The sequence below is a fragment of the Olea europaea genome, chromosome 2 (assembly GCF_002742605.1).
Source record: "Olea europaea var. sylvestris chromosome 2, O_europaea_v1, whole genome shotgun sequence".
Taxonomy (NCBI): Eukaryota; Viridiplantae; Streptophyta; class Magnoliopsida; order Lamiales; family Oleaceae; genus Olea; species Olea europaea.
The window spans coordinates 28,480,238-28,495,315 of record NC_036238.1 but is presented as its reverse complement, the minus strand read 5'-3'; the positions used below and the strand labels follow the sequence as shown (position 1 = coordinate 28,495,315).

Below are 15,078 nucleotides of genomic sequence, written 5' to 3'. Positions count from 1 at the left end.
TCTTTCCCCTCATGTGGCTCCTCTCTCTTTTCTCCACTCTTAGCCACCTCACTATTTTCTCTCTTATCGATGGTTTCACTATTGCCTCTCCTTTTTCCAGACTCTCTTATTCTCTCATCTTCCTCACTTTTTAGCTTGAGTTGATCTCCATAAACTTGTGCAGGTGTTAATGGAGCAAGAGTAATAGTCTTCCCATCCTTGACAAAGCTATATCGATTCCTATACCCATCATGTGTGACCCTTCTATCATATTACCATGGTCTTCCTAACAAGATATGACCCACATGCATAGGCACCACATCACATACTACCTTGTCACTATAACTCCCAATTGAGAAATCAATTAAAACTCTTTTATTCACCCTAACTTCCCCACTTTCATTCAACCATTGCAACTTATAAGGCCTAGGGTGTCTTAACAATGCTAGTCCTAGTTTCTCAACTATAGTTGTGCTAGCTACATTCGTACAACTCCCACCATCAATTATCATGCTACATGACGTAACAACGTGTATGGAAGATATTTTCTCGCTGCTGCTCTGAATCATCCACTTTGACTTGAGTGTTAAGAGCTCTTCTTGACACCAACGATTCTCCAACAGCAAACTCCAATTTTTCTTCCTTTTCAACGTCCTCCAATGCAGGCATGTCATCATACTCGCCTTCACTTTCACTCACCACTTCTCCATTATCCAACAACACCATTACCCGTTTATTTGGGCATTGAGAAGCGATGTGCCCGGACCCCAAACATCTGAAACACTTGATGTCTCAATTTCTTGATGGTTGTGAATCAGTCTTGGGTGCTGTTTTGATAGTACTTTCCTCTTTCCCCTTTTGCCATTCATTCCTACCCTTAGGTACAGCTTTATCAACCTTATTGTTGTTGTTGTTGTTGTTGTTGTTGTTGTTGTTCCATCCCGTTTCCAAGATGGATTTGCACTCGAAGTTCCTATCGGTTGCCTAGCTGTCCCTTTCCTCTTCAACTGTCTCTCCACCTTCATAGCCACATGCAACATGTCTTCCAACTCCACATAATGTTGCAACTCTACTACATTGGCAATTTCCCTATTCAAACCATTCAAAAATCGTGCCATGGTAGCCTCTCGATCCTCCACCACATTAGCCCTAATCATGAGTATTTCCATCTCCTTATGGTAATCTTCTACACTTTTCGACCCTTGATATAGGCCTTGCAGTTTTTGATGGATATCTTGGTAATAGTGGCTAGGAACAAACCTCTTTCTCATCAATGACTTCAATTCTTCCCAAGTGCTAACTGGTCTTCCCCCACTCCTGCGTTGTGAAGTAACCACTTGGTCCCACCATGAAATGGCATAGTCACTGAACTCTAAAACCGCTAACTTCACCTTCTTCTCCTTCGAATAATTATAACATTCGAAGATCATTTCAACCTTTCTCTCCCACTCTAGATATGCTTCGAGATCACTCCTTCCTTTGAATGAAGGAATGGTCATCTTTATATTTCCTAGATTTCCATCCAACTCCTCCCCGCGATCATTCCGACCCCGTCTGTCGAACCTATCGCCTCTATTCCTCATCCTTCCCATCTCAACACCGTGAAATTCATCTTCGCCCAGTTCACTCCCATATCCATACTCTTCTCGCCTTTCCCTCCTAGGCTCCCATCTATCCGGTCCTCTGGCATTGGACACATCCACTCGATGCCCCCAACTAAGATTGGCCACCGATGTATCTAACCTATTCATCCAAGCCTCTTGCTTCTCCAACCGTTCTCTCATATCTCCAAACGTCCTTTGAAACATTTGCACCAAATCCTCCGATGCGTTGTTATTGTTGCCTTGTCGGCTTGAGTTTGATTCTGCCCTTTCTGACATCCTAACACTAAAATTTTATTTAACTGCCTCACCAAAGTCACTCGGAAACACACAATGGCTTTTACCCTCTATTGAGCTCACCTTTCTGCCTTTTACCACTCAGTTCTTCCAACAATTGCTTCTAAAGACAATCAACGAATTCAATCAATCAATCAATCTTGTAGAATTCTCAAACCGGATGTGATTCAAAGAATTGTAACAAAAGGACTCAAGAAAACTTCTAAAACTTTGACTTTGAATTGAAGGAATGGAATGAATCAATGTGTCCAGGCAACTAAGAAACGATATTGAATAACAAAATTGTTGGTATTTGACGGATCAATAATATGTAACAATTTTTTTTATAACTGTACAGATGAACAGTACCGTACGGATGAACAGTAACTTTTTTTTTAATGATCCGGAATTCAATAACAAAACCAACGCTGAAAACGAAAACGAATTTGGGCTAAAATTGACCCGGGAAACAGAATATGAAGATTCTCTTTTGACACTTTTTGGATCAAAGAATCAAGAAAACCTTCTAGACACAAGAACACAAGGAATTGAAAGGAATTAAAAAAACAAAGAAACGAAAACGAATTTGGGCTAAAATCGATTCTTGATAAGTTCTAAGTTTGTCCAATGAAGAACAATTGATTGAAAGGAAATTTCTCTCTCTGTATGCCAAAAGTTTTTTTACATAATGAAAAGAGTTTCCTATTTATACTATGGCATAAAAAACATCCAAATTAATCAAAATATGGTAATATTTTGATTTCACAAGAGTTCTACCAACATTAGAAGATTCGGCAAAAAAATAAAAAAAACGAATTTTTTTTCCGTTTTTTGATCTATGCGGCCGCATAGATCATTTCTATGTGGTCGCATAGATCAACCCAGCCAGCCACAAGTAGTTTCGGTGGCCTTCTATGCGGCCGCATAGGCGGTTGAGCCTGCGGTCGCATAGACCAACTCCGTGCCGCCTTCGTCTGCTTTTATCTCGTTGATCCAAGTTCCTTCGGCCTTCAACCCCAACATAAAACTTGTTCCATTTGGCCTCCCGAACATTGTTTCATCGATCATTTGCTTGACAAGCAATCCCATCGCTTCTTTCACTCGCTTCGTCCTCGATCGCGTCATCGGTCCTCCTTCGACTATCAATGGATCCTTTCCGTAACTCGTCACTTGACTCACTTCGATTGTGGACGTGCCTTGATTCATATCACTTATGGCCTCATCTACTCCTTTCTTATGCTTATTTGTAAGCTAGGACATTTTGTGTGGTATACCTTTGCATGTGCTCATGCGACCCTTGTATAGGAGGTGGTTGAGGTAACCTATTTCTAGGCCTCATTGGTGGTTGGTAACATATTTCTAGGTTCCATCGCACTGATCCTATTGAAGATCCTAGCGAATGTATGAGATCTACGCTCTCATTCGTATTTGGGAGGAAAGTTATCTTATCTATTGAATGGGTCATTTGAGGATTGGCTAGATGCATAATTTGTTGATACATCCACTCCCACTTCTCTTTCATATGGATTGGTATTTCTCCTATGTTTGTGTAATTGAGCCCTTTGACTTTGAACTTTATTCTTGTTGTTGGAATAGGCCTGGCTGGGTTACATATTTGGGCATTTGATGACCACCCTGCCCTTGTATTTGGAAGAAGAGATATTACATGAAGGCGTTATGTTGGGTGATGCTCTTCATATTAGCAGCCATTACCAACACCTCTCTAGTGAGGCATACAATGACCTTTTCACCTCGACGATGTTGGTTGTAATGTCATTGATTAGTGATGTTAGTCTAAAAGACCTTCCTTGCTCTCCTTGAATTAATATCTTCGTCCCTAACACTCGTTTTGGGTGGATGTCTCTTTTCTTTAAAGATGGGGTCTTTTAAGTAGATTTTTATCTCAAAATACTCATTTTTCAAGGAATATATACACCTAGGATACTGAATAACACTTTAAATCTCCCTTTTAAAAATTAAAAAAAAAATTTTAAAAAAGCACTTGTTCTTTATTCAAGGACAAAATCTTTCTTCAAGGAAAAAGTTGAAACGCTTTTTCGATAAACTTTTTCCACGGGGTTACTCGTGGTTGATAGTGTGATTTTTCACAAATGGCGCCAATTTGTTAATCTTGATTTTTTTAGAGGTCACGTGGTCAACAGATCTTGATTCCTCTAATGTACATGGAAACATTGTTCCTGCACACTTGAACAAATCGTAAGTTGCACGTGACCTTCTTCGATGGTAAGAAAGGTGGGCACACACACTCCGACGTTCAAGTCAGTCAATGTATAACTGAATTAAATGTAGAGCGTACTAAAGACATGAGTCACAAAATATAATGAGGTCAGATCCATGAGGGTATAAAGTGAATATATTGATAGCAAACTTACAGCTTTGATAGTCTAAACTTGCATTGCTTTCAAATGACATTAATTGTGAATTTTTAAAATAGCAGATAAGAAATTATAACAATTAAAGTGACACATGACCTCATCTTGATAGCCGAAGTCTTCTTCTAGGTGTCACTAAATCAAACTAGGTTGATGGGTATTTAATGCTCTGACAAGTAGGCACTCTAAAGTCCTAATCTAATCTCTGACATATAAAGCGACAATTTGACCTTTTAAGTGCATGCTGCAAAGTTGTCACGTTAATCAATTGCATGAAGATTTGCTTGGAAAAAGTGATATAAGATGCTTTCCATCAATTAGCCTCCTAATTGATAGAGGCCTCCTAAATGATGGAGTAATACACTTCACCTTGACCTTGAAAGCTCGGCCCTCCACGATACATCTAATGAAGTAATGCATCACCTTGGCTATGATTCTACCTCTACTAGGTGAATAGTGATGTGGAGTGTGGGTCCAAATCTTGCTAGCTCATTGCATGTGGGGATGACCTGAAGTTTCATCAAAATTGGTGAACAAGTACAGCCAATCGTGTTTCTAAATAAAAAAGAAAAAAAAATGAAATGTGAATTGTCTTTTGGCTTCTCCCATAAAAATAGTACAGTGTTGGAGTTACAATTGATCACTTGTTTGAGCCCTATTTTTCTATGAAAATGTATTCTTAAACAGTGATTTGACTCTATTTCAATCACATATTCTTAATAAAATAATATTACACGCAAACTCAAACTTTTCATTATTTCTTAACCACACATTTTCCATCATAACACTATTGCAAAATACATATTTTTAAATCTTAACAGAATAATCCCTTATCTAAGCTCCATTATAATCAAGTTTTTAGGGGGAAAAAAAGTATTTTGTGATAGTATTTTTTTAAAGAATATGAGATTAGAAAAGAAGGAAAATCTTGAATTTACATATAATATTATTTATTGAAAAATTTGATTGAAAAAAAGAGAGATGAATTTTAGTATTAATGGAGCCCAAAAAGGGGCTAAGTTAAAAATAAAAATAAAAATTTTGCTAATTGCAAGAGGGGAAACCTTGCAATGAAGAAGGGGATAGCGGCGGAAATAAAGAAAAAGATTCGAAATGGAATTTACCCCTCAAATATTCTGATGGAAAACTGTCAGACAGTGCACCAAATATGCGGAAATCTTATATCCCAGCACACTACTGCTCATACTCTCCCCCAGTATCAGAATATCGGTATTTTACAATAGAGCGCATGTGATTGTTCTTTTAATCAAGAAACCCTCTCTATCCCTCAGATCTTCCCAATTTTTACAGTTTTTTATTACACAAAAAGAGCGTATGTGATTTCCCACCCTAAATACTCCTTCCATTTTGTCATTGCACGAGGTCTACATATTTTCAATTCAAGGGAGAAAAAAAGGAGTAAGGATAAACGGAGAGTCGGAGACTGATTCTTGGAACAAAGGTAATATCTTTTTAGCAAAAATATGTTTCCAGTTTTCCATTTTTCAGTTTTAGTGTAGTTTCAAGATTTTACTCATCTTAGTCCCATTTCTTGGATCTTGAAAAACGATCCTTGTATCCGATTTTCTGACTTGTTGTTATGCACTACCTAATGGTTATACTGGAATTCAATTGAGGTTGGCGTGTTTCCTTATTTCTGTTCCAATAATATGATTTCTTTTATGGTTTTCAAATGTGTATACAAGATATGGAAATTTTGACCAAATAATATAACCATAGTCAATTAATAGTTTTTTTCTTTTCTTTTAAGGTTTTAAAATAAAATGAGTATACAAGATGTGGAAATTTTGACCAAATAATATAACCATTGTCAATTACTAGTTTTGAGATTATATTGGGCATAATGTAATCCGTTGTAGTTTGGTGTGACGATTTCAGTGTATTGATTAATTTTCACTGAGATTGGAATTACAGATTATGGGAAGGAGTCTAAGCCCAATACTTCGGAGGGAGTTAGAGAATCTCGACAAGGATGCTGACAGTAGAAGATCAGCCATGAAAGCGTTGAAATCATTTGTGAAAGACTTGGATTCCAAAGCAATACCTCTGTTTCTTGCTCGTGTTTCTGAAACTAAAGAAAATGGGACATCATCTGGCGAGTATACGATTTCACTATACGAAGTTCTTGCTCGTGTCCATGGACCCAATATAGTCCCTCAAATAAATAACATCATGACTACCATCATTAAGACATTGTCATCGAGTGCGGGATCCTTTGCTCTTCACCAAGCTTGTTCAAAGGTTGTTCCAGCAATTGCAAGGTATGCAATGGACCCAGCAACAGCAGAGGACAAGAAGAGATACATCATCCACTCTCTCTGTAAACCCCTATCGAATTGTCTTTTGGCTAGCCAAGATAATATATCTTCTGGAGCTGCTCTTTGCTTACAGGCACTTGTGGAATCTGATAATTGGCGATTTGCTTCAAATGAGATGGTGAATGAGGTTTGTCAGAGAGTTGCGGTGGCTTTGGAAAAACATACACAGACCAATTCACACATGGCCTTAGCGACAGCTTTGGCCAAACACAATAGCTTGACTGTTGAAGCTTATTCAAGACTGTTGGTAGTGTCAGGATTGCAAATCCTGAATTCTGGTTTTGTAGAGGGAAATTCTCAAAAACAGTTCTCAGCAATTCATATGGTGAGTTCTCTGATGAAATGTCTGGACCCCAAGAGTATATTCTCTGAATTGGATTTGATAATAAAGGAAATGGAGAAGTGCCAGTCTGATCGAATGCCCTTCGTAACAGGGGCTGCTTTTGAAGCACTGCAAACAGCAAAAAGACTTTGTGCTGAGAAAGGCTCAAAGCTCGAAAGGGATGTGGGTTCAATTACTGGTTCAAGCTTTGAAAGGAGAGAGAACATCCGGAGGAGGAATGTGCGTGGTTCCGGAGGACAATCGCCTCTCACTGCATCACCTGAATCACAAACTGTAGATTCTGCTTTTGAATATGATTATTTTATGGAATCGCCCATTTCAATGAATCAAGACCCTCAACTCGGGTCTCATGATAATAGGAGTGTGAACCGTAAACTTTGGAAAAGGCATGAGAATGGTGGCTTAGATGTATCTCTTAAAGATGGAATATTTTCAGAGATAATTCCAAGAAGTGCCATCATAAACTCTGAGCATGGTGAATTTTCTGATAACCATGGAGATTATTCTGAAACTTTTGCAGGGTTCGAGCCAGGAAATGCGGAAAATGGATTTGTTAGAAGCTCCACTCCCAGTCCTCAGGTAAGATTTTCACTTTCAATGGCTACTAAAATACTTGTTTGAATTATATTTCAAAGAGAACCTTAGCCCCAGTTTGACAGCCATTATTTGGATTAAATAGAGTCTTGAATATTGATTTTTAGAAGATTGTGTGCGTTTTGGCGAAGGTCAACATTTTTAAGAGGATTAGTCCAAGACCTTATAAGTTGGTCTATATTTTCATCTTTATTCGGTGTGAGATTATATATCTTAACATGTCCCCGTAAGATGATAGTTTTTTTTAGCAGATCAATCTTGAAATCCGTGCATTCATTTTTTTGAGTCTTAATCGGATCGAAACGTTCGTTAGAGTTTAATGGGATTTGATACCATATTAAGATTTGGGATTTCATCTTAAAAGGTTAACATTTTTAAGAGAAGTAGTCTAAGACTTTATAAGTTGGTCTATATTTTCATCTTTATTTGATGTGGAATTATATCCCCTAACAGTGCGATTAAAAAATAGTAAAAAGTTTTAGGTTTATATGTAGAATATTTTATTGTGTGAATGTATGGTTAAAAACAAGTATATAGAAAAAAGAGTTTGAAAATAATAGTTGTCAAACAGGGTCTTAATTTGCTATAACATTTGAAAAATAGAAAAAGCATTGTCTTTGAAGTAAATTTAGCAAAAACATTAAAGAAATTTTTTTTTAGGCTCTAGTGCAACTATTTGAATTTTGAACAGCATGCCATGCATCCACCTTCCAGAAGTTACACATTTTATTTAGCAAGAATGCAAATTCACTTGCTTGCATATTCTTTAGCATTTGGGATTAGATTTAGATGGAAACTTTAGAACTATTCTAATAGTCTGATTTAATGCTTCCTTATAATGCATATATCATCGTTTTTCTTGCTTCAGAGATCACGGTCTCGCATCGATATCAATAGTGTGAAGATCTTCACTACTCCAAGAAAGCTCATTCGTTCACTTCAGGATCCAAATGGCACGATCTCAGACTTCTCAGAGAGACAAACCAGAAGGTTTGGAAGTCCATTCTCGAGTAAATTTGAGTGGACTTCTACATCAAAGCATGTACAAAATGGCCACGCTCAAAGCATGAACTGTTACCTCGAAAAGGGCAAAAATTTCTTTCCCAGTGGGGAACAGTTTCATGGTAAAACAGAATCGGTATCTTCAACAGGAGATGTGCTTCTTGATGCAGATTCACAAATATCCCAAGAGGTAGCTTTTGGAAATCAAACAGGTAATCAAAGTGCCAATATTCAAAAAGGACAAAGAAAATCTGGTCGCAGCATCGTGGGATGTCTTCTTTTAGTTCTATTTGCAGTATTTTTATATTTTTTGGCGTTTGATAATCAGGACAATAGCCCTGTTCTTGTTCCCACCTAAAATGTCTTGCTGAAGTTAATGATTTGATCAATTTCAAAAACCTTGGATCATAGTTTGAGATGCTACACACAAGATTTACGTACTTTAGAAATTTAAATCTTATTAACTTGAACTTGGGATATTCTGTTTGGTAGGATATTTGGTGTTCCAGTAGTCCAGTTTTTTTGCCCTATTGCGAAGTTTCTGTAGATTCTACGCATGTGAGAAGGCAAAAATTTCTAGATATATGTTTCATTTGTCAATTTTGCATCTAGATTTTTCTTATTTCTTCAATAGATGATTCTACCTACTGTGTGTTTTGTGATGGTTGGTACTTTTTTCTTGATGTACATCTTGATTTGTTAGTGAAGACTCGACATAGAGCTCAATGAATGATCAAAACAATCTAAAAGGAGTGCCATTTTGCTGGGGTATAATAGATTTGGAATCAAATTTAGCTTTGGCCTATAATTTGTTTGCTCCTGGAATCCCAGTTGTAGATTGATGTTGAGAACTGTATTGGAAATAAAAAGATTTAACCCTAAACTTGAATATCTTGATTCTTGTGGAAAATTATGTAGGTTTCTTATAATATTTCCAAGCTGAAGACTTGATGGGACTTGTATGGGAGAGGGGAGTAAAAAAAAATAAAAAATCTACACATTACAACCAAAGAATTTACCTTCTTTGGAAAAAAAATAAAAATAAAAAATTGGACATGGAGAAGACTCTATGCTTGCATTTCAGAAATTGGAATTGTGTAGATGCTGTCCTCTCCATTCACTTTGTGATTTTAAGCTTATGGGTTGTAGCAAGGCTTCCTTCCCCTGGGCATGTATAAGAATGTTTACTGTACCATTTGTGTCTTGACCCAGGACTGAACATGCAAAGTTCGTTAAATCTATTCTCACTACCACGGGGTTTCTCCTAACCTGTTCACTCAAAAGGGATGAGTAAACAGTTCATTATAGATTTACATGTCAGGAAAAATGCCAACACTTGGCTACATGTAGGTATATTCTTGATCATTTTTATATGCTAATTATATGAACAAATGGCTTTGCTACATATCTAGGACGGGATAGCACGCCCAATTTCATTGTTATCTGTCTTCCTTATTGGGATTAAGAATGTAAATCAATGAGAACGGGGAAAATTCTGAGGCAAGATAGGAAAAGGACAAGATAGTGAGGTATCAGGGAGAATCAAAAGGAAAAAGGTTAAAATTTGCTTACTCAGTCAATGACCGTTAAGTTTCGAGGCGCACTGGTATAAATCCTGTTCATTTCATCGGTCAAATGATTGTAGTTGTCTTTTTCTACACCCGTCAACTCTTCTTCCGATTATATCAACATTCACCAACTTTTTAAGTCATCATCAGTGCTCTGTTTGAGAAAGAGTTTGTTGAGTGCTATATGACCCCAGAATTTCTTGGAAACCTGATCCTTTCTCCTGCCAAAGTCGGGAGAAGTAATGCTAAAATTTGCCAAAAGCGGAGGCCTGCTAAAGATATCTGATCCCTCTAGTCCCACTGCATAAGTTTCTTCTTGGGTGCTTACTGTCAGATTGCTTATGAGTAAACCCATTATGCGTAGGGCTGAAGCGCTTGCGTTTGAGACTAGATTCTCCGAGGTTATAACATATTGTTGCAGATTTATTACACCTCCACATCGCCCTCAGAATTTCTGCTAATCAATTCTAACTACATTTCTCAATAAATGCATTCTCATTAATCTTATCTAGGGCCTGCTTTGATGTAGAATTTGTGAAAATTGATACTTATGGAGAATGTGTTGTTAAAAAGTATGAAAAAATTATGGATCCACGTGTAAAATTATTTTAATAGGAGAATGAGGTTGAAAATTAATTTGGAGAAAAATTAATTTCAAAGAATTTGTATCAAACAGGGGTTTAATTTGGTCTACATAATCAAATACATTTATTGGTTGTCGTACTGTATCTAAATTTTGTCAGAAAAAACTAGTTAACCGTCAACCGATGTGAATTGATTCTGGAGGGGTTTCTTTAACCTGATGAAGGGCCTAAGTAGTTGGAGACCCTGAACTTCCTCTATCATTCTGACAGTTTAAGGCTAGTGATATTCCTCTTTGAATAACATCGCCATTCTCCCCCTCTGAGATTGCTGTGTGCAGCAACTCAATTGTGCCTCCGTGCCACATCAGAACCTTGAACGAAGTTATAAAACCACTTGGCACATCACATTGGCCAAGCTTCCATTCTGGAGCTCCAACCTAATGGCACAACTATCGCTAATACCTTAAAAAGTGACTCCGTCAACACCAAATTTACTTGCCAACCAATCCTCATCTATAAGTGGGCAGGAGAATGAAGCAACTGCTTGAAATGCCGAATCACATTTTCTGCTGACCTTCTGCCTTGTAGCAGAGAGAAGATAAGGGCGTAAATAAATGTCCTTGGTTACCAATATTATTTTAGGAAGAGATCTGGATGTTGGTGATGGGAGACAAGTGCAAATAATGTTCATTATCCACTTGCACTGAATTACTCTTTGCTCAGTCCTGTCCATCCAGCACCGACTAGTACATTGCAAAGAGAGAAAATTCAGGGAATTGGCTATCCTCCTTATCTTCACTGCTTTACTCAAAAAAAAAGGTTGAACCCCAACCTTGAGGGTCCCACACCGCCCCACCCTTGGAGCATCGTGAGGGAGGTAAATCGCGGGATGTGCCCCAACAAGTCAGGAAACAAGAGCTTGCCTGTACACTGGTGTCCACAAAGAGTTTTCGATTCAAACTTGAAAGATGTTTTGGAGTATATCTATCTCTATTATTGTCATCTAGCTTTCACAAGTTTTTGAAATATAACTTATCCCACGCTGTAAGAATTAAGATAGGGAATGGGAAATTAAGCAACGGCAATAGAAAATGGTCAACTTTTTTTTTCTCTTTGGATCGAATAAGAATTGGTCACTATAGAACTCAACATTTCTCACAAAGGTCAACATATAAAACATTCGAAAAAAATTTAAGAATATTCACAGGATAACTCGACAAAAGAAAAAAATTTCTTTAATTATTAATTTTAATATATTCTCCGTTTTCTACAACCATAGACTCACCTTTGTACATCAGCAAATAGTGAGAGCACAAGTTTAACATTAATTAATCTTTTGGATGATGCGCTTACAAATTATCGTGCTCTATAACTTGTGCCCCTCGCCACTCTTCACCCGGGTTGACCGTCACTGGAACCAACATTGAAGCAGGGCCTGTGCAGATAAAATAGTCCTTCCCATACTTGTCTGAAATTGAACCCGGGCTAGACAAATATATTTCGTCAAAACCCATCCTTATTACCCTGAAGAAGAGCTCACGCCCCTGATCAATGATTTCATATTTGGAAGGTGCACTTGCGTGGAATGACTTTGATCTTTCTGCTGGTGGGGCAGCATAGATTCTGCTAAGCTTATGCTTCAAAACAGTAATTGGCACGTCTTGTACACTCCATATGCCTAGTTTCTTTTCTGGCTCCCAGCCAAAAGATAACAAACCGGGATCCTCAGATTTCAAAGCTTCAGATGGAGACATAATTTCAAAAGGTGAAGACAAAGGTGGGTGTGTGCAGTAAGAGCAGCCTCGCAATCCTTGGACTCCTGTACCGCCTCTTTTCTTCGACTTGAAATGGCTCAGTATAGCAGTGTTCAGGTCTATAGGCTTGCGCCCATTGTTTTTAACTATAACCGCTGTTGATATGCTTAACGGATAAAGTGACACTACATAGCTTATTTCAACAGTTTCACTGCTGCAGCCCAATTCAACCTGCCACAATCACGCTTGTTCAATCGCTATATGATCGGCTAAGAACTGACTTATATTTTACTGGAAGCATCTCAGAAAAGCGAATAGTTTGAGCAAACAAGAAGCTATAGATTCAAATCCCCGGAAAAGCAACAAAAATGCAAAAAGTTGTAATAAAACTCGTTCCACAGATTTGAGGAAATATACTGGAATTGATTTCCCAATGATAAACAATAGAAGCTTTAGAAAAATTGCCTGCTCACAACTTAACAATAGGTATTAGAATAACTAAAAAGACACAAACTATTTCCAGCACTAAAGAAACAGTAGAATGAAACACTACCTGGAGAGCGTCAATGGAATCTGAATCAACATCCTTTACTGTCCATTCAGAAGTCTTGAGAGCAGAACCTTTAAAATTTTGTTCAGACGACTCATTGATGACCAAACCAATACCACCTTTAGCGCTGGTAGAACCCGCCCCCGTCCCCTTGGGAGGAAGAGCATAGAGAACCTCCTCAAACCCATTGTCTTTCCAGTAGACTTTCGGCTTGTAAGAAGTGACATGGCCATTGGGTATTTCAAGTTTCAGTGAGCTTCCATTTCTCACTGTCAGCTCAACAGTTGGAACATCAGCGGATTCAAAAAATGCAATACCTTTCCTTCCAAACTTCTCGTCTAGAGTCTCGGGAAAAGAGGCCGTGTCCGTGGCCGTGATGGATGAAGATGCTCTAGTTACGAAAGCTTTAGGGAAAGAAAAGGATAGAAGAGAAGCCATAACAAGATAAGGTCTAACTGGTGGAATAAATCCATTGTTGTTTGATCCCCACTCCCCTCCTACTTTCTTACTTGCGTCCAAACTAATGGCTATTCTTACCCAACTACTTTTTGGGGTGTATTCAATTGGAACATTTATAGATTTTGATTGACTTTTTGAAGTGATAACTTTCGTGGATTTCGTGAATTTTTGGTAGATTTATATGGAATTAGTAGAAGTCGTTCGTAAACTTCTATGGATTTTCATTTTAAAATTTTTATAAACTTTTATAGAATTCAAAAAACTTTTGAAAACTTTAATTTGAAATAAAATTCACATGGATCTAATACAATGGTTTGAAATTCTCACATACGAGATGTTGATTCTCACAATTCCCCCTTTTCTTCCCCTCATTCTTCCCATATAATAAAAAAATTAAAATAATAAAAATTTAAGACCTTAATTAAATAAATAATAAGCAAAATTATACATATATATGATAAACAATAAATTTGATATTCAATATTATTAATATAATATACTTTTAAAAATAAATATAAATCAATATATTTAAATCTAAATATAAATTTTTTACATAAAATTTTATAATTTTGATAAAAAAAAATAGATATTTTTCACAAAAAAGAAAATGAATGAAAAAAGAAAAAAAAAGTTACAAGAATTCAATTTTTCCATAGCAAATAGAGATAAACAATAAGAGAGAGAGAGAGAGAAAGATAAATGAAAATAAATATAATCAATAGAAAAAGATAAAGTTTAATTATACATGTTCGTAGAAAGGAAAAGGAAAGAAAGATTTAAAAAATGTGAAAATCTCCAAAAATCTCGTGATTTATGATAGACAAATTTTAAAATTTTATATAATTACTTTTTGCTTAAAAGTTAGTATTCCAGAGATTTTTATAAAACACTCTAAAAGTTATTAAAATTTAAATGCCCTAAGATTTATAGAGACTTCTAAAAAGTTTTAATTAAATATATCGTAACTTTTAGAGACTTTTTAAAAGTCTATAAAAGTGTCAATTAAATACATCATGACTTTTAGAAACTTCTTGAGTTTATAAAAGTTTCAATTGAATACATCAATACTTTTAGAGTCTCAAAAAGTCCCAATTTGATATTTTGTTAGTGGATTGAAACACTAGATTTACTTTATGGCAAGTGAATGTGCGAGCAATTCTCTCGCTGATGGATTTGGAGAAATCCTTGCTTGACTTTGATAAGATGCTTTCAACCTAGACGCAGAAAGAAAAGTAGCAAGGGATCAGAAAGTCCAAACCCAAATTTATTTACATCAATCAAATCAAATTCTTCAGGATGTCCTCAAGAAGAACAATGTTGCTACGTTGTGGTTGAAGTTGGAGCAACTTTGTATGACAAAGAGCTTGACTAGCAAGTTAATCTTGCAACAACGCTTGTATTCTCACCGGATGTCTGAAGATACATCATTGGATGATCACTTAACCATGTTCAAAGAAATCGTAGCCAATTTGGAGGCATTGGAGGTTAAGCATGATGAAGAGGACTTCACGTTGATGTTGTTGTGCTCTCTACCATCATCATATGTGACCTTTAGAGCTACTATTCTCTATAGTTGGGATACTCTCACTTTGGAAGAGGTCTATGATACTTTGTTATCTAAGCATAAGATGATGCA

At 36.8% G+C, this 15,078-nt stretch overlaps 3 protein-coding genes across 4 annotated transcripts; 1 reads left to right on the top strand and 2 right to left on the bottom strand.

The window, feature by feature from the left end:
* The first annotated feature begins 5,364 nt into the window (after window positions 1–5,364).
* On the top strand, window positions 5,365–9,110 carry LOC111369787 (protein SINE1-like). 2 transcript variants are annotated; one of them, XM_022991443.1, is made up of 3 exons: window positions 5,365–5,711; window positions 6,170–7,510; window positions 8,394–9,110. In XM_022991443.1, exons 2-3 carry the CDS (start codon window positions 6,188–6,190, stop codon window positions 8,883–8,885), a joined length of 1,815 nt encoding a protein of 604 aa, XP_022847211.1. In that variant the 5' UTR covers window positions 5,365–5,711; window positions 6,170–6,187; the 3' UTR covers window positions 8,886–9,110. The 2 variants fall into 2 exon arrangements, with proteins under 2 accessions (XP_022847211.1, XP_022847203.1); XM_022991435.1 differs by having other exon boundaries at window positions 5,368–5,711; window positions 6,185–7,510.
* Window positions 9,111–9,607: 497 nt separating this feature from the next.
* LOC111375007 (protein NDH-DEPENDENT CYCLIC ELECTRON FLOW 5-like) lies at window positions 9,608–10,450 on the bottom strand. Its single transcript, XM_022997803.1, has 3 exons — window positions 10,228–10,450; window positions 10,112–10,182; window positions 9,608–9,796 (listed from the first exon to the last, which is right to left on the bottom strand). Exons 1-3 carry the CDS (start codon window positions 10,448–10,450, stop codon window positions 9,608–9,610), a joined length of 483 nt encoding a protein of 160 aa, XP_022853571.1.
* Window positions 10,451–11,892: 1,442 nt separating this feature from the next.
* On the bottom strand, window positions 11,893–13,499 carry LOC111369779 (photosynthetic NDH subunit of subcomplex B 2, chloroplastic). The gene is made up of 2 exons (XM_022991421.1): window positions 12,987–13,499; window positions 11,893–12,664 (listed from the first exon to the last, which is right to left on the bottom strand). The coding sequence occupies exons 1-2, from the start codon at window positions 13,419–13,421 to the stop codon at window positions 12,029–12,031; spliced, it is 1,071 nt and encodes a 356-aa protein (XP_022847189.1). The 5' UTR covers window positions 13,422–13,499; the 3' UTR covers window positions 11,893–12,028.
* Between the last annotated feature and the right edge of the window lie 1,579 nt (window positions 13,500–15,078).